The 19,563-nt window shown below is 35.4% G+C and overlaps 1 protein-coding gene across 4 annotated transcripts in view; it reads left to right on the forward strand.

The window, feature by feature from the left end:
- The window catches only part of ZNF326 (zinc finger protein 326), a 35,598-nt gene extending 17,828 nt beyond the window's left edge, over positions 1 to 17,770 (forward strand). For all 4 annotated transcript variants that reach the window (XM_059926068.1, XM_059926084.1, XM_059926094.1 and 1 more), the window contains 6 exons: positions 3,913 to 4,024; positions 6,206 to 6,353; positions 7,491 to 7,590; positions 10,979 to 11,109; positions 12,458 to 12,553; positions 17,168 to 17,770. In XM_059926068.1, coding sequence (XP_059782051.1) covers positions 3,913 to 4,024; positions 6,206 to 6,353; positions 7,491 to 7,590; positions 10,979 to 11,109; positions 12,458 to 12,553; positions 17,168 to 17,527 — 947 coding nt within the window. In that variant the 3' untranslated portion in view covers positions 17,528 to 17,770. The remainder of the gene's footprint in view (positions 1 to 3,912; positions 4,025 to 6,205; positions 6,354 to 7,490; positions 7,591 to 10,978; positions 11,110 to 12,457; positions 12,554 to 17,167) is intronic.
- The last annotated feature ends 1,793 nt before the right edge of the window (positions 17,771 to 19,563 follow it).

Consider the following 19,563-nt stretch of genomic DNA (forward strand, 5'->3'; position numbering starts at 1 on the left):
TAATAGCAAAATAATATACAACAAATACTTTGCCTGTTTTTGACTGTACACTGAATTATTTTTTGTTTTTTATATTTAGTTTATTTTTGCCTTGATGACTGAAAAGCATTTTATCTTTCCAAGTTAGGTGATATTGCAAGGGGGCAACAATTACTCTCTTCTTTAGAATTAATATTTGATTGCCTAATCTTGTTGGGACTGGAGGAGGTTAAGATCATTGTAATGAATGAATATTCCAAATTTTTCTAGTCCAGGTTTTCAAACTTTTTACATCCAGTTTTAAAAATAAGATATATATATATATTTTAACATCTTTATTGGTGTATAATTGCTTTACAATGGTGTGTTAGTTTCTGCTTTATAACAAAGTGAATCAGTTATACATATGTTCCCATATCTCTTCCCTCTTGCGTCTCCCTCCCTCCCACCCTCCCTATCCTACCCCTCTAGGTGGTCACAAAGCACCAAGCTGATCTCCCTGTGCTATGCAGCTGCTTCCCACTAGCTATCTGTTTTACGTTTGGTAGTGTATATATGTCCATGCCAGTTTCTCACTTTGTCACAGCTTACCCTTCCTGCTCCCCATATCCTCAAGTCCATTCTCTAGTAGGTCTGTGTCTTTATTCCCGTCTTGCCCCTAGGTTCTTCATGAACTTTTTTCTTTTTTCTTAGATTCCATATATATGTGTTAGCATACGGTATTTGTTTTTCTCTTTCTGACTTACTTCACTCTGTATGACAGACTCTAGGTCCATCCACCTCACTACAAATAACTCAATTTCATTTCTTTTTATGGCTGAGTAATATTCCACTGTATATATGTGCCACATCTTCTTTATCCATTCATCTGTTGATGGACACTTAGGTTGCTTCCATGTCCTGGCTATTGTACGTAGAGCTGCAATGAACATTTTGGTACATGACTCTTTTTGAATGATGGTTTTCTCAGGGTATATGGCCGGCCAGTAGTGGGATTGCTGGGTCGTATGGTAGTTCTATTTTTAGTTTTTTAAGGAACCTCCATACTGTTCTCCATAGTGGCTGTATCAATTTACATTCCACCAACAGTGCAAGAGGGTTCCCTTTTCTCCACACCCTCTCCAGCATTTATTGTTTGTAGATTTTTTAATGCTGGCCATTCTGACCGGTGTGAGATGATATCTCATTGTAGTTTTGATTTGCATTTCTCTAATGAGTAATGATGTTGAGCATCCTTTCATGTGTTTGTTGGCAATCTGTATCTTTGGAGAAATGTCTATTTAGGTCTTCTGCCCATTTTTGGATTGGGTTGTTTTTTTTTTTGATATTGAGCTCCATGAGCTGCTTGTAAATTTTGGAGGTTAATCTTTTGTCAGTTGCTTCATTTGCAAATATTTTCTCCCATTCTGAGGGTTGTCTTTTCATCTTGTTCATAGTTTCCTTTGCTGTGCAAAAGCTTTTAAGTTTCATTAGGTCCCATTTGTTTATTTTTGTTTTTATTTCCATTTCTCTAGGAGGTGGGTCAAAAAAAAAGGATCTTGCTGTGATTTATGTCATGGAGTGTTCTGCCTATGTTTTCCTCTAAGAGTTTGATAGTGTCTTTTTTAATCTAATTACGACATTACAGACATTTTAATATATCATATTTGAAAAAATAATTGAAATTGCAAATGTTGGATTTTTTTTCCTTAAAATTATAAGTTATAATGCAAGACTCAGGAACAGTTTAAATACTATTCTTAAATCTACTTTTCCTGCCATGCTTTGCATTGGACATCTATATTATTTAGTAAAAAATAGCAATATTCTGGAATTCAGGAAACCTGATAATAGGTAGAGTGTGTGTTAGTAAGGATAACTTTTATACTGTGTTAGTTGATAGATTGCTATTTACTGAATTGTGTACTCTAAATATTTCTAGACTAGGCAATTCAGTTGATCCTCTTGGGATAGATTTCAAAGATATATTTTGCAGGTATAGTTAAATAAATATTGCAAAGTTTGATTCAGAAACTGATTTGCCACTAAAGCAGCTATATGTGACCCAACTTTTTTTTTCTTTTTAGCAAAACTTGAGAGAGCAGTGTAGTATAACTAACAATGAAGCCAAAATCCTATAGTCAAATCAGGCTTTCACTGTTAGGCGTGAGGTGGCATTCTGAAAGATGTCTGCTGAATATTTAGGAATAAGAAGTCTTGCTACACTGTAGTATATAGACTATCTGATTTGTTGAAAAGCAGTAGGAAAGGAACCATATTCAGTCATTTGGATAGAGGTACAACATATATCGTAGTTTTAGCACATGAAGGGAAATGGAATTGCTTGTAGTTTAAGGTCATGTACAAGTGGATTTTCTACAGAGTGAGGATTTGAGGGGAACTGAAGGAGGATATTGAAAATGGTTAATAAAATAATAATGTACATTTAAGCTCTTATAAAATGATGAAAAATAATCTAGATATTGAATTTTAAGGTATTGATTTTATATCATTTTGAAACATCCCACTGTATGCATAGCAAGTACTTAATATTGGTTTACTGTTAAGTTTATGAAATCCCCAGGTGTTCATGATTTTGTATTAGATATTTTTCCAAAGGTAATCCAAAAGGATAAACAATGTATAAAAGGAAAAGTTTGAGGGCAGATGCGTTTTTTTTTTTTAGTCTAAAGTTAATTGTATTATAAGAAAGAACCTTTTTCTTTTAATACAATGAGATACCACTTCACACCATGTGAAGTCGATGGCCTTAAAAATTAAAAAAAGAAAATAACAAGTATTGACGAGGATGTGGAGAAATTAGAACCCTCATACATTACTGGTGGGAATGTAAAGTGGTGCAGCTGCCGTGGGGAACAGTTTGGTGGTTCCTCAAATGACTAAACGTAGACTGACCATATGAACTGACAATTACACTCCTAGATACATACTTCAAAGAATTGAAAAGAAGTATTCAAACAAAAACTTGTATATAAATATTCATAGCAGCATCATTCACAAGTGTTAAAAGGTGGAAACAATCCAAATGTTCATCAACAGATGAATGGATGGAAAAAAATGTGGTGTATTCGCACAATGGAATATTATTCAGCCATAAAAAGGAAGGAGGTACTGATACATGGTACAACACATGGGTGAACCTTGAAAACATTATGCTAAATAAAAGAAGCCAGACAAAAAAAGGCCACATATTGTATCCTTTGTTTATGTAAAATATCCGGAATAGGGAAATCTGTAGAGACAGAAAGCAGATTGGTAGTTTTACCAGGTGCTTTAGTGACTGCTTAATGGGTATGGGGTTTCTCTTTGGAGTGATTAAAAAGTTCTGGAACTAAATAGTGGTGATGGTTGCACAACACTGTGATGCACTTAATGCCACTAAATGGTACACTTTGAAATGGTTAAAATAGTGCATTTTGTACTGTGTATTCACATTAAGGCATGTTTTGAGAAAAAGAGGAAGAATCTGCTTTTGTTTTAGAGTTTATATATTTTAAGAAATTTTGGGAGAGCTGCTATAATAAATGAGTTTTTGTATCCAAGGCTCTCTTTCTAGTGCTCATTGTTTTTCCACATTCATGCGAGGTCAGGTTATTTCAGTGTTTCCCAGAGTGTGGTATTCAAAATTATTTTAGGTGATGTGGATATTATTGCTTAAAATGAGGATAAGAAAAAATGAGCAGATCTAGAGAAAAATATGTAGCAGATAATAACATAGGTGAGAAGTAAATAGGCAAAGTTCATGATGATGTTATTCACATGAATGAAGTTTCAGAAATGATGGGTAATCTCAAATTCTGATTTTTCTGGTGAGTTCAATTTAGATAATGACCATCAAGTAAATCTTGTATGTCTATAGTTTATGAACTGGGGACTGGAAAAGGAGAATGGAAAAATGATTTTTAGTTTTAACTTTTTTGTCTGATCCTCTAGCAAAAACAGATCCTAAAAATGAAGAAGAAGAAAAGCGACGAATTGAGGCTCGGCGAGAGAAACAAAGGCGCAGAAGAGAAAAAAACAGTGAGAAATATGGAGATGGATACAGGTTTGTGCTTAGTAGAGTCTGAAAATTGGACTCATAAAAAAACTGCTTCCGGGGTTTGGGGGCGGGAAAATTGAGTAGATGGCCAAAAGGTGTAAACTTCCAATTATAAGATAAATAAGTTCTGGGGATATATTGTACAGCATGGTGACTTATTGTTAACAATACTGTATATATATTTGAAGTTGCTAAGAGAGTAGATCTTCAAAGTTCTCGTCACAAGAAAAAAAATATAACTAGTGAAGTGTTGGACGTTAACTAAACTCATTGTGCTCATCATTTCACAATAGATACATGTATCAAATGATTATGTTGTGCATCTTAAACTTACACAGTGTTATATGTCAATCTCAATAAAACTGGAAAAAAGTAAAAAAAGAAAAGATATTTTTTAAAAAGCTGTTACTTTTGGTGTCTTAAGCTGGTGCTGTAGTTGTGTAGAGTTAACCTATGTTTGATTCCTGTCTCAAGGATATTGACAAATATATTCAATTTGCTACTCTCCATCTCTCCCACAACTATTTGGTTGTCAGTGTCTAAAAGAATGCTGTATAATTGTCCTTGGGACTTTCAAGCCACTGGCAATCACTCTTCAGATTTTAAAACTGGAATTCCTCATTTTTGTACATGCACAAGCAGTAATCTGTCTGGCCAAAAGAGATTGTGATATGTCATTAATTTTATGATACAGACTGATTTCAGAGATGCAGTAAGGAAAAATATGTCTTAGAATCGATAAATTATTGTGTTTAAGCAAACAAAAAAAGAAACCTGTTTCCTTGAAAAGGCAGATACATCAATTTGGATGTGAAAAAATTCCTGAGAGTCAAATGAAAAGGTTTGATCAAAGATATATAGGAATGGGACTTCCCTGGTGGCTCAGTGGTTAAGAATCCGCCTGCCAGTGCAGGGGACATGGGTTCGAACCCTGGTCCAGGAAGATCTCACATGGCGTGGAGCAACTAGTCCCATGCGCCACAACTACTGAGCCTGTGCTCTAGAACCCGCGAGCCACAACTACTGAGCCCGCGTGCCACAACTACTGAAGCCCGCACGCCTAGAGCCCCGTGCTCTGCAACAGGAGAAGCCACCACAATGAGAAGCCCACACACCACAATGAAGAGTAGCCCCTGCTCACCGCAACTAGAGAAAGCCCGCACGCAGCAACAAAGACCCAACACAGCCAAAAAAAAAAAAAGATACATAGGAATGATTTTGATTTTTTTGATATTTACAGTCATCGCACAGTGGATTGGTTCTAGGACCACCACCCCTCCTACCCGACCCCCACCCCCGCCAGACCCTCGAATACCAAAATCTCAGGATGCTCAAACACCTCTATGAGGGTTTTCATCTTACTAAGATAAGAAAACTAAGATAAGAAAACTAAGGCCCAGGGAAGTTAAGTTGCCTGAGGTCACATAAGGGCGCTAGGAAATAAACGCAGCAGTAGATATCAGATCCTATACTCGTACTCAGAAAAATAAATATAATAGTACTGTAAGGAATTAGTTGGAAAGTGGAGACTAGAGGCAAAGAAACCAATTAGGAAACTAGTGTCATAATTCGAGGAAAAGGAAGTAACAAGAATATATGAGGTAGGAATAATTAAATGGCAGAAAAAGGGAAAATTCATTCTGGAGTGGCTCCTGAGCTTCTAAATGAGTGCATTTGTCCAGTCCAGGCTGATTAGTCATCCTGAAGTGATTTTTAGAGGGCAAGACTTTTGATCATCCAAGAGCTCTAACAGAGAATTATGGTTGTCTGATGTTCCACCTGGCTTTGTTGTCACTACTTTAGTGGTTTGGAAGCTTGAGGATGGAACAGAGTGTAAAATAAGTAGTAGAGCTTCAGAACTTGATACTGCTTGAAGTTTGCTCTGGCTTTCTAACTGATCTAGACTTGAAGTGGATAGTTTAGGATTAGATTAAGTAGATCCATTGATCCATCTTTCATACCCAGAAGCTCCAGTGTGGGCCAGCAATGCCAATTGGTATAATAACAGTGTCCAAACAGGTACTTAGATACTATCTTTTTCTCACTTAAGCTAAATTTAAATCAACCATTGAATGGAAGAGAAGAAATCATTTATGCTGGGAAAATTAATTTTATTGGTATAGTCTTACGAACTCTTTCTAAGTAAATAAGGTAATATTTAAAGAAAAACTTTTTTTTCCTTTACAGAATGGCATTCACATGTTCATTTTGTAAATTTCGAACATTTGAAGAAAAAGATATTGAACTGCATCTGGAAAGTTCTTCACACCAGGAAACATTAGATCATATTCAAAAACAAACCAAATTCGATAAAGTAGTTATGGAGTTTTTGCATGTAAGTAGCTGTTTTTGAAGTGAGAAGCACTTCATCTGACATTTGAATTTCTTATATTTTCATAGTTTCCCATCTTTCTCTCATTTTATGTTTCTAAGAATTTAATTTACTATTCACTTAAAGAAAGAGTTGTTTTAAAATTAGCTCAGAAGTAGATGTGAATTCCTCTTCCATAGATTTTAGATTTGTTATTTGAGAGTACATTTTACATTTTTCACAGTAGTTTCTGGCAGAGGTGTCAGGAAAAAAATTCCTTTAACAGCTGTTTATTGATACAGAATCAGCTATCATCTATTAACAATCTTCTGTGTACCTGGTGTTGTGCTGGGTACTTTTCTTCATATTTCATTTCAGCCTTATACTAACTCCTCTTTATCCTAAAAGATCATGCTCAGAGCAGTTCAGTGACTTTCAATAAATGGAAGTCTGAATTCAGAGCCAGAGAGCCTGGTGTTTGATTAGTGTCCTGTATATTATCAGAATGTGGTCATCAGTTCAACAGTTTTTCTTGAATACTTACAGAAGGTGCTGTTCAGGCACTGAAGACAAAGACACTCCCCTCAGTGAACTAACAATAATTGGAAATCGAACACACTCACACTTACACAGATGAGACTATTAAGTGGAAGGCCCCAGAGTGATGTAGGTATAGGCAGAAGTGGCTTGGAGAAGGGGTGGATAGTTGGGGCCAGGGCTGGATCTGGACTGCTAACTGTACATACAATTAATTTGGGCAAAAGAGATGGAGTTGTTAGAAGTACAGGGATCATTTACTCCTCTATATCCTTGCAGAATTGTGTACCTTAATTAAAATTTCTTTCTGTAATTTTGTTTAACTGGTTCCTAACTGTTATTTAGGACTTAAGTATTCATTTGTCCTGAGAAGATCTCTTGCCTATTCAGCTGTCTTCGATCTCTCTCTCTCTATGTGCCTAAAATACATCTTGAAAAGTAAATACTTTTTGTAGTTTCCTGGTACTTTATAGTAGTCTTTCCAACTAAATTGTAAGCTCCTTGAGAACATTTACTAGTTCTTATATAACAGATGTTGTTATCTTCCATAGGCCAAGCATGGTGCTAGGCCTATACTCTGTGCTCACCGAAAACCTTTTGGATTCTTTCTATTTTGTTTTCTAGGAATGTATGGTAAATAAATTCAAGAAAACATCTATTCGTAAGCAACAGACAAATAATCAAACAGAAGTAGTCAAAATAATTGAAAAAGATGTTATGGAAGGTAAGTATTTAAACAAATTGATTTAGAAATTTACATATATATTTTACATACCATAACCTATTTCAGTGTAAATGATGCCCATTAGAGCAGGGGTCCCCAACCCCTGGGCCATGGACCAGTACCGGTCTGTGTCCTGTTAGGAACCGGGCTGCACAGCAGGAGGTGAGCGGCAGGCAAGCGAGCAAAGCTTCACCTGTATTTACAGCCGCTCCCCATCGCTTGAGTTACCGCCTGAGCTCCGCTTCCTGTTAGATCAGCGGCGGCATTAGATTCTCATAGGAGCTCGAACCCTACTGTGAACCTCGCATGTGAGGGATCTAGGTTGCACGCTTCTTATGGGAATCTAATGCCTGATGATCTGAGGTGGAGCTGAGGTGGTGATGCTAGCGCTGGGGTGTGACTGCAAACACAGATTATCATTAGCAGAGAGGTTTGACTGCACAGAGACCATAATAGATCAATTGCTTACAGGCTCATATCAAAACCCTATCAGTGAGTGGCAAGTGAAAACAAGCTCAGGGCTCCCACTGATTCTGCATTATGGTGAGTTGTATACTTATTTCATTATATATTACAGTGTAATAATAATAGAAATAAAGTGCACAATAAATGTGCTTAAAACGTCCCGAAACCATCCCTCCCAACCCTGTCCATGGAAAAATTGTCTTCCACAAAACCGGTCCCTGGTGCCAAAAAGGTTGGGGACCGCTGCAATAGAGTGATATAGTACATAGTCATATGTGGTAGGCCTGCGTGGGTTATCAGAAATGGAATCCTTTGATTCCTGTTCTCATGCTTACAAATTTATCACTACCTGCCCTTACGTCTTTCACTTCATTTCCTTCATAGAGGAAAACTCAGCTTTGCCTCCACATGGAAGATACAGTTGTCCCTAGGTTCCGAGAGAGATTGGTTTCAGGACCTGCTTCGGGTACCAAAATCCGCAGATGCTCAGGTCCCGTAGTTGGCTCTCCAGTGTCCATGGATGCAGAAGCCATGGATACAGAGGGCCGCCTGTACTTCTGTATGTCCTCTGTCTCTCTTATACCTTCTCATAAGCCCCAGAGGAAAAGAAAAAAACATAGACACTAGTTCCTCTAAAACCTGCCTTTCTGTTTAAACAGCCACACTTCTTTAAGCATAGTCCACACTGGTCTCTCTTTTTTCATTCTCATTTATTACTTTACCCACAGCAGACAAGTTTCTGCTACCATTAGTCTACTGAAACTGTTAGACAGAGGTTACCAACACCAACTTCAGTATGTTCTTTTGAATCATTATCTTTCTTCTGCAACATTCTCCACTGATAACTGTATTCTTTGTGAATCTGTTTCCTCCCTTGGTTTCTGTGGTATCTCAGTGCCCTGATGTTTTCTTTATTCCCTTGTCATTTTTATTCTTTGTGCTTTTCCTTCTCTACTAAGCTTTGGAAGTTGGTATTTTTCAGTATTGTCAGTCCCATTATCATCTCTATATATCTTCCTGATGAATTAATTTACATACAGAGTTTAAATCAACATCTATATGTTGATTACTTATAGACCTATATCTTTAGCACAGATCTCTTCTAACTCCAATCTCCTACATCCAACTGCCTACTGACATCTCTCTTTAGCAGTCTCACAAAGTGAACATATCCAGAAAATTTATCCTCCCCTTGAGCGTCCTCCACCCCAAAAAGAAAACAAAACAAAAACTTAACAAATATCTCCTCATTTATCTTGGAAAGTGGCCCCATCATCAAAACCAGAACTTTGAAGTTAATCTTAGTACTCACCTTTACTATGTCTGTAGCATTGTGTTCTGTCGGTTCTATCTTTTAAATATGTACCAAGTCTGTTTCTTTACTTCCTCTTTAAATATTGAATTTGTTCAAAGCTTTATCTGTTCTCTTGGCAATTACAGTATTTTTCTAACTAGTTTCCTTACTTTTAGTCTTTCTTATCTTTAACTTTACTACATGATTTTATTACTTCAAGAATTTTCAGTGGCTTCCCCATCCTGCACAGAATAAAGTTCAGATTCCTAGGCATGGCACACAAAGCTCTTCATGATCTAGGCCCTGCTCTTTTTCCCTGTCGTCCCTTCTTTATAGTCTGTGCCCCAGCCATATTGAATTACTTGTAATTCCCAGAAAGTGCCATTTTCTCTTATATCCTTCCCTTGCACAGGCAGTTGTCTTTATGTATCTGATGGAGATTGGTTCTAGGACTTCCCTGCAGATAACAAAATCCATGATGCTCAAGTCCCTTCTATAAAATGGGTGTAGTATTTGCATATAAACTATGCATGTCCTCTTATATACTTTAAATCATCTCTGGATTACTTATGATACTTAATACAGTATAAATGCTGTGTAAATAATTGTCAGCATGGAATTCTGCTTTTTGGAACTTTCTGGAATTTTTTTTTTTTTAATATTTTCTACCTTTTTTTTAAAAAAAATATTTTCTATTTAAAAAATTCAGCCATGGTTGGTTGAATCTGCAGATGTGGAACCGGCTGATACAGATGGTCACAGTACTAGTACCTTACAATGTTACTTCAAGAATGAAATATAAGATCATGGGGATCTTTTTATTTAATTGAAGCTACATGTTGTCTACTCTTTTCTTAATCGACTGTCATGATAAGTTCAGTTGCCCAAAGGAAGAGCCAAGTCAATTTTTTCAACATAAAAAAATACATGGTTCTTTAAAAGTGATATAATTCCAAGGAAACTGGTGTGTTCCCAACAGGTTTTCATGTGCAGCGTTTAAAGAAAATTCCTGTGAATATACATATAACTTATTAATTTAACATATTTACTGAGGTCCTATTGTGTGTCAGGCATTGTTGCTAAGAGCCAAACATACAGTGATAAGCCAGGGAGCCAAAGCTGTTACTCTCTTTCTATTGGGATGTGCAGAAATCAACAAATAAAATAGGTTTTAAAAACATATAAAGTAGCCTTCACCTGTAATACACCTCAGTCACCATTTTTAAGATCTAACGTATGTTTTTGTTCCTTATGAATACAATTTTGACATATTTTTCCAGTCCCTACCCACCCACATTCATAAGCATGGAAATTCTTATTTTACTAGAAAATCAACTTTTTTTTTTTTATTATATTTTTTGGGGTTGGACTTATAGACCTCAGAGCATCAGTGTATAACATGATTAGGAAATATAATGTAATTATACTTTATAATTTTAATCTTTTATCCATATAGTTTTTAATCTATATATGCAGATGTATGAGATATAGCAAAAGAACTCTACCTATATACTCTGATCCTTTTTTTGGAAGAAGGGGTATAAATAATCATGGAAATGAAATAGTGAAAACTTGATTTGTCAGAAGTATGTGAATCACTACTTATTAATAGTTGCATTTCTTTTGTAGGTGTTACTGCAGATGATCACATGATGAAAGTAGAGACTGTTCACTGCAGTGCTTGCAGTGTGTATATCCCTGCTTTACATAGCTCAGTTCAGCAGCACTTAAAATCTCCTGATCATATCAAAGGGAAGCAGGCAAGTTTTAATTTGTCTTAATGAAGTCATTGAATTATTCATTAATCCCTTATTGCCCTTTAAAGGCTGTTGTTTCACACCTACCTACTTGTGTACAATCCAATTAATCTCATGAGTGAATTACTGTAAAGGTACTTAGAGAGACAGTGTAATACAGTGGTTAAGTGTAGTATTGTGGGCTCTGGAGCAAGACTTCTCTGTTTGAATCCTGGTTCAGTACATACATGTGTTAAGCAAGTAATAAACTTTTCTTTGTCTAAGTTTCCTTATCTGTAAAATGAGGATGGATAATCACTCTTCTCTTATGTGACTGATTAAGGATTAGGTTAATTAAAATATAAAAGGCACTTAAAGTAGTACCTGGCACATAGGAAGCATTCAGGAAATCATAGCTGTTGTTGAACGGTTCTGTTTATTGTTAACATTTTTTAAACGTGGTACAAAATGATTTTATGAGTGTGTGTGTATTTTAGAACAAAAAAGAAAGACTTGGTTATAGCATACATTTTGATGACTGGGAAAAATAAATTTAAGAAGTAGGATTACCAGTTACTATCTATTGTTACATTTTTAGTAGAATTTACTCAAAAATTCTAGGAAAAATTTACTATTTTCTTCTTGATTAGTATATTTCTGCTTCTGTGTTGGTTTTATTTAGTCAAATTTATTTCAAATAAAAATATTTACTTTGTGAGAAATTAGTTTGTTTGAAAAGCAAATTTAAAAATTCAAATATTAAAGACTTAAGTTTTAAATAGAGCATTCCTGAGTCTTAAATTCATATTTTGTATTGACGTGAACCTCATTTAACTCAGATTTTTTTAACCACTTTGAGCATGTACAATCTTTTTTTAAATCTTTGTCCTTTCTCTTTTTTGATATTCCCTTGACACCTTTTTGGCAATTAGACATTCCATTTTATTACCTTTCCTCCTTTGTATAATATATTCTTGTACTATTTACAGCCCAGAGAAAGACTAATTACTCTAGCAGTATGAAAAATTAGTCGTTTTTTTGATAGTGTGAAAATGAATAGTTGGAGTAGCTGGGGCTGGGGGAGTTGGATGTAGCGTGAAAAGGAGAGAAAACAACTGTTTAGTAGACCCGGACTTAGAGTGTTTAGTGACTAAGTGTTTTTTGCTGAAGTTGATTGGCTTTTTGAATCTTCATTGTTTTAATTCATAGATGATTTAGATAGTGGTCACAGTAGCTGTTGTTGCTTTAGAACTTAATTTGCCAGAAAATAAGTCATTTAATTCTAAGGATTCGAGCATGCAGTCATTTTAATTAAGGAAATATTTTTCATGACATGGTTTTCAGGTATCTCAGTGTGTTCTGTTTTTCATAGGCTTATAAGGAACAAATAAAAAGAGAGAGTGTCTTGACTGCTACAAGCATTTTAAATAATCCAATAGTGAAGGCGCGATATGAACGTTTTATTAAGGTAAGATTTTAGTGCAAAAACTTTAGGTTATATTGTAGTATTGTAATAGTTAAATGATGATATGGTAACTCTTTGTGATATTTAATATAGTACAAAATTAGGAGAATTTTACTTAATATTGTACATATAGGTAAAAAAATATCTTTTTTCCTAATTATTGGGATTTGTTGGGGGAGGGAGCAATAAGCCATTCCTTTCTTATCGCCTTTCTAGCTCTGGGTCATTTGAGAGATACACAGGAGTCTGATAGAAGACCCAAATGTCAGACCCAATATTATCCTTGATTTTTTAAAAAAAGAGTGACTTGGTGGATATGTCTTAGATAGTCTAGTATTTCACTCCTAGACAGACTCACCTCCCCCCAACTTCTCTTACTGGTTCAGCTGGGCAGCAACAGGGTTCTCCTGGTCTATCACAATGCATAGAACAAAGTAGAATGTACCCTTTCTGTTGCTAAGAAGATGCAAAAGAGGGTCTTGATGCCCAACTCAATCCCTTCTTTCCCCTCTTTTGGGTCTTCCTAGCAAAGAGAAATTCCAAAGAGGAATGATGTATCCAATTTTTAGTTCTTTTTCTAAGCATACCAATTAGATAAGTCATTCCTCTTCCTTGGATAAAAGTTGGAGGGGAAGTAGGAAGATCAGATATGTTGCTTCAGAAAAACAGCTCCCTTATAGAATCAGGAGGCCAGGAGAAAAGAGGTTTGCTTCTAATGTTAGGAAACTCAGAGGTGAACAGTTAGGTATACCTGGCCTACTGCTTCTCAGGCTTTTTGCCATATATTATTCCAGTAATCCTTCTTTACATATTATGAGCACTTACTGTATAAATAAGAAACTTATTATTATTCAGGAAATTAATAGAAATTTTTAAAGGTTAGTTTTTGAGTCTTTATAAAATAATACCTCATTTAAAATCATCCTGCGCTGAAGTGAGCCTGTTATGTTGAAGATTTACAAAAGTGTTATTTACGTTAGTAACTAAATATTTTATAAATTAGAGAAGTTTTGTTTATTTTGGCTATTGTGATTAATAGGTACTATTTGATGATCATTAAATTGTTATATATGTATATCTAATATAAATATATATATTTAGTGATCATTAAATTATTCCTCAACCAGATGACTTCCAAGCTGAATAAATCTCAGTTCTTTCAGCTTGTTCCTGAGGGCCCTATTTTCTGATTTGTCCTATTTGGCACTGTTTACTGCACTCTTGACACCACTTTTAAAAAGTGAATGCAGGGCTTCCCTGGTGGCGCAGTGGTTGAGAGTCTGCCTGCCAATGCGGGGGACACGGGTTCGAGCCCTGGTCTGGGAAGATCCCACATGCCGCGGAGCAACTGGGCCCGTGAGCCACAACTACTGAGCCTGCGCGTCTGGAGCCTGTGCTCTGCAACAAGAGAGGCCGCGATAGTGAAAGGCCCGCGCACCGTGATGAGGAGTGGCCCCCGCTTGCCGCAACTAGAGAAGGCCCTCGCACAGAAACGAAGACCCAACACAGCCAAAAATAAATAAATAAATAAATAAATTAAAAAAAAAAAAAAAAAGTGAATGCAGCCCTAATTGAAATCCAATTTTGTGGGAGATATGGCATCAAAAAGATTAAAGCACCATAGCTAAATTAGGAAATATTAAATTTTTTATCCTTGCTGTATCACAGACTTTTGAGAAGTTAATGGTTTCTATTGATGCATGAAAGTAATTTTTAATGAGAGAAGAATACAAATTAGAATTTCTATGTAGGGTTTTCAAGCGACACTTTAGAGTCACTTCATGGAATGGGAGACTTCACTAAGTGGGAGTGTCTTGCTCATGTGCATCTTGTGGAGAAAGTACCTGAACTGAGGAGAACTCTTCTAGAACCTTGTTACTCCATGTGATCCAAGGATCCAGCAGTATTGACATCACCTGGGAGCTCATTAGAAATACAGTTTCAGTTCATATCTGGGCCTGTTGAATAAGAATCTTCATTTTAACAAGATCCCAGTTGATTTATATACATGTTAAAATTCAAGAAGCACTGGTGTCACATGACTCAGTGATGTCCTTTGTCCAGCATTTTTTGTCCAGCATTCCTGTCTGCTCTGTTCCCTGCTGTCTGCTCTGTTTCTAGCTGTTCTAGATGTCTGCAGAACATCCTCTGCTCATAATCATCTCTGGTCATGGCTTTAAAACACTTTCATCTTTACGTGCTCTCAGAATGACAAAATACCTTTTTTAATCTGTGCCCCGTGATATAATCAGTTCATCAGTTTCTCCCACTTCTCCAGCTATATCATCTTGTTCTGCCTTCACTCCCTGGCCTGGACACTCATGGTTAGCCCTTACGACAATGCAGTGCTGCCATTCGAAAATTCTTTACTTAATTGTTCTACCACTTACCAGTTCTTAACTCTGCCATCTATGGTTAGCTTTACTACTGTCTTTCCTGCTAAAAATATGGAATTATGCCAGTACTATGTTTGCCAGATTTTCACTGCAATTCACAATGATTTTACTTATTATCAATCAATGTAATGTGCTTCCCGTAGTGACTATTTCAAACTTTCCACTCTTCACATATCCGGATTTCATTCTTACTCCCTTCACTTACCATATTCTTATCTCTTCTCTTGCTTTAGGGAGGTTGGATGGTTAGATGTGAACTCTATAACTTTTCTCCTTTTTACTTTAGAATTATGTATCTTTTTTCTCACCCTTATTGTTGTCTGTGAAGGAAAACACTCTTTTTTTGCCCTTCATCTGTGTTCTTGTTTCATCAGTTATCTCTCTCCTTACTTTCATCTGATTTTTTTTCCTGTTTATTATCTTACTATTCTTCCCCAAAGAGACATGCTTTTGAGTTCCCTAAACTAAAAATGACTTAACTTTTCCTAGACTCTAGCCCTTCTTATCTTATTATCTCTTTTCTTACTATCATATTTGAAAAGGTAATTAACCTACATTGTGCTCTTTGCTTCCTATATATTATTCACTCTTTAATCTAGTATTTCCCAATTGGAGATGTGATTAGAATTCCCTGTGAAGCTAAAATCAAATAAAAAAGCTACCCAGGCCCCTTATAAAAGACCTTCTGAATTAGGGTTTCTCAAACTTCTCTGATAAAGATCTCCCTAAATCCTTCTTAAATATGCAGATTACCAGACTTCTTTCCTGGACAGTTTGATTCAGAAAGTTTAGGTCTGAAACTAATTCAGGAATTTGTGCTTTTAGCAAGAGCTCCAGTACTTGATTAAATTAAAATATTGGCGTATGGGGTCTGGGCCTGTGTGTTTTAAGAGCTTAGGAGGAAATTGTGCAGATTCATTCTTGGGCAGTCATTGCTGTCCAACTTCCATTTACATCATACTTTTGAAACTCTTCTTTCTAAGATTACCAGTGACTTAATTTAATTTTCAAATAAAAAATTTTAACATTTTATTGTTTATTATTTTAAACATACAAAAGTAAAGGGAATAGTATAATAAATCCTTTAAGTACCCTTACTCAGTTTAATATTTATCAGCTTTAGTGAACTTTTTCAGTTCTTTTCTGTTACCTGTTTGTATCATTTGACACTGTTGATCTGTTGATTTATTCTTGAAACTTTGTTTTGCCAGATGATATTTTACTGTCCTGGGTTTCTTCCTGCATTGAGTATTCCTTTTCTAACTTCTGTCCCCATGTACAAGCCTTTTCCATAGGTTTTATTCTCAGCCCTTTTTTTCTACTTACTTCCTCAGCCCTACCCTGGGCTTTCCTATTTAAGACCTGGCTTCACTATTCACTCTGTGCAGGCAATTCACAAATCTAAATATCTTATTTTGAAGTCTCTTCTCTTTTTTAGTTGCAAATTTATAGTTGCCTGTTAGACATTTAGACATCTTAAATTCCAATTATATATAGCATATACCTGCTTCTCTTTCCCCGTCTTAATTTATCCATTCTGTTAATGGTGTCACCACATCTTTTACCCTTTCCTTTCCTGGGCTATTACAGTAGCCCCCTCACTAGTATTTCTTCTCTTGCTACTTCCATTCATCCTGCATCTTCCTAACTGGAATATCTTAAAGTGTAGTACCATCTTATACTTCCCTGCTTTAAAAACCTTCATTGCCTCTTCATTTCTTACATCATTAATATAGCCTTCTAATATGCTCCAATTTATGAGACATCATACAGATACATAATTTAAGTATTTAAATAAATTAAAATATTAAAATTGTATCTGTGAACGTTTAGTGAATTAAAGATGTCTATTTTTTTAAAGTAAAAGTAAGGCATGATACCTAATACGTTTCTGATTTTCATCTGGGTTTTTAAAAGTACTTGATTTTCATTTGAATTTTGTAAAGAGAACTTGCAACAGTAGTGCATTGAATATTGATGTAATTAAGTAAAACATAAATCTTCATCTGCTTTGTTTTATGGAGTATAAAGTAATGACTTCAGGAATTTATATACCCACATTGGTATGAAATAAGTACTCAACAAATATTAAATGAATTTGTTATAAGTTGAAATTAAAAGTTTCAAATAGTGTTTATTTTTAATGGTATAGCAAATAAAAATTTCACTGATAAAAAATGAATGTGCTGACTTTAAAAGCTATTGTCTTTCATGTTTTTAGGGTGAGAATCCCTTTGAAATTCAAGATCATTCTCAAGATCAGCAAATAGAAGGAGATGAGGAGGAGGAGGAAAAGATTGACGAACCTATTGAAGAAGAGGAAGAGGAAGAGGAGGAAGAAGAAGAGGAAGTGGGGGAAGTAGAGGAAGTAGAAGAAGTGGAGGAAGTAGAGGAAGTGGGAGAAGGTGGAGGAGTAGAAGGAGTGGGGGACACAGAGGAAGGAGGGGACGTAGAGGGAGAGGGGGAAGTAGGGGCAGTGGAGGAAGGAGAGGGAGAAGGAGAGGGAGTAGGGGAAGTAGAGGAAGAAGCAGCAAAGGAAGAGCCTGTCGGCTTCCCCGTTGACCAACCAGAAGAAAATTAAATATAAGGTATTAGTCAGTTTTAAAAGAAGCTTTAAATTTCTGTCCCAATGTGGAAAAGGGTAAGAATATCAGTAGTTTAAAATATGAGAGTTAACACCCATGTTGCATGCATTCCACAGATTACAATTTGTTTTATATAATTTCTAAATGTTTGGCATTTGTTTAATAAAATGAAGGTAAGACTATTTTAGTTTAGTTTTTATAGCTACCTAACTTAGATTCAATAAATTGTTTGTATAATTTTTAAGCTTAATTTTTATTACTGTATTGGTGTTGAGGATAACAGATGTGTATTGTTAGTATATCTATTCTAATCATTTGAACTTAAATGCTGCTCTTGGGAGTATATATTCAAGTGTGCATTAATGTTTTCAATACTTACCCTAGAAGAGATGAATTGGGCAAGTATTTTGTGCTCTGTGTATTTTTTTACTGCATTGGACATTGAATATAGTAATTTGCGTTAAGATACGCTTAAAGCCTTTTTGTGACCATGTTTCCCTTTGTAGCAATAAAATGTTTTTTACAAAAATTCTCTCCCTGGATTAGCAATTTAAAATGAAACAGAATTCATCAATTAAATGAGTATATAAAATCAGGATTTGCCTTAATGTATGAGTTCAGCTTATAAGTGTTTTAAGATAATTGGAAGACTTGAATTAAAAAAATTTACTTCACTTTTTTTTAAGTATGATTAAAAAATTTTAAAACATGTTTCAAATAGAAGTCAGTCTGTAACTGACCTTTTTATATTTGTTTTAATTCATTCCTTTTCTCTGTGCCTGTGTCAGATCTTGAAATCTTCTTGGAAATACATTTGAATACAAATAATTGTTCATAGTTATGTTAGTTCTTTTGTCATGCCTGTTTTTGGCTGAAGAACCAAGAAGCAAACTATCACTTTTTAAAAAAGAATTATTTCTCTCTTGAATCTGTCTCTCCTTTTTATAGCTTATATACTTCATACTTAAAAGGGAAAATGAGATTGATAGATTATCTATTTTCAAATGACCATCTGTGTCACTAAAAAATGTAGCGCTCTTATTTGAATCTTTACTCTGGTCTCTTTTGAGAGGGGGGCTCTTCCAGTGAAATTATCTTCTCAAAATTTTGAGGCATTGAATGGATGAACGTATGGGTATATTAAGTAATTTTAAGGCATTAAGGGGATGAATGTATGGGTATTTGTAGAATTTCACAGATAATTTCTCTCTTTGCATATAACAAAGCTTTTAAAAATAGATTTTTGAGGTCAATTTGGGTTTATTGTTGTGGGCTAGATTTGCTTATCTTTAAGCTGGGAAAATCCAATAGACATTTATATCCGCTTGTAGGGATTTGGAGCCAAGTAAGAGAAGTTTAGTTGAAAACGGGAGAAATTTGGATCCTATCTAGGAGTCTGTATTTACTTAAATAGGCTGCAGAGAGCCTTTGTGCTCAGGAGTTCAGATTTTAAAGCTAATAGGACTTGGTGGACCTTCCTGTTTCTCTTTTATTTTAAAATTTGGGGGAAGGGCTAAGGTAAAAGGAGAATAGATCCCTTTGAGATTAGAATTGCAGGCGGCCCTCTGTATCCCCAGGTTCCGCATCCCCAGATTCAACCAACTGCAGATCGAAAATATTCGGGGAAAAAAAATTTTGGAAACTTCCTAAAAGCAAAACTTGAATTTGCCAAGCACTGGCAACAATTTACATAGCATTTATATTTTATATAGCACTCACATTGTAATTAGGCATTATAAGTAATCTAGAGATGATTTAAAGTGTAGGGAAGGATGTGCGTAGGTTATATGCAAATACTATGTCCATTTTATATAACGGACTTGAGCATCTGTGGATTTTGGTATCTGTGTGGGTCATAGAACCAGTCCCCTGTGGACTGAGGGATGACTGTATTGGGTTATTTTGGAACTAGTAGAGTGCTTTAAAAAAAAAAAGTGTCCCAAGTAATTTGATTGATATGTGAAACTTTTGGAATTCTGTATAACAAGAATCTGTATAACAACTTCTAAGTAAATGTTTTAGAATGAGAGAT

Source organism: Balaenoptera ricei, chromosome 1, assembly GCF_028023285.1.
Source record: "Balaenoptera ricei isolate mBalRic1 chromosome 1, mBalRic1.hap2, whole genome shotgun sequence".
NCBI classification, from domain to species: Eukaryota; Metazoa; Chordata; class Mammalia; order Artiodactyla; family Balaenopteridae; genus Balaenoptera; species Balaenoptera ricei.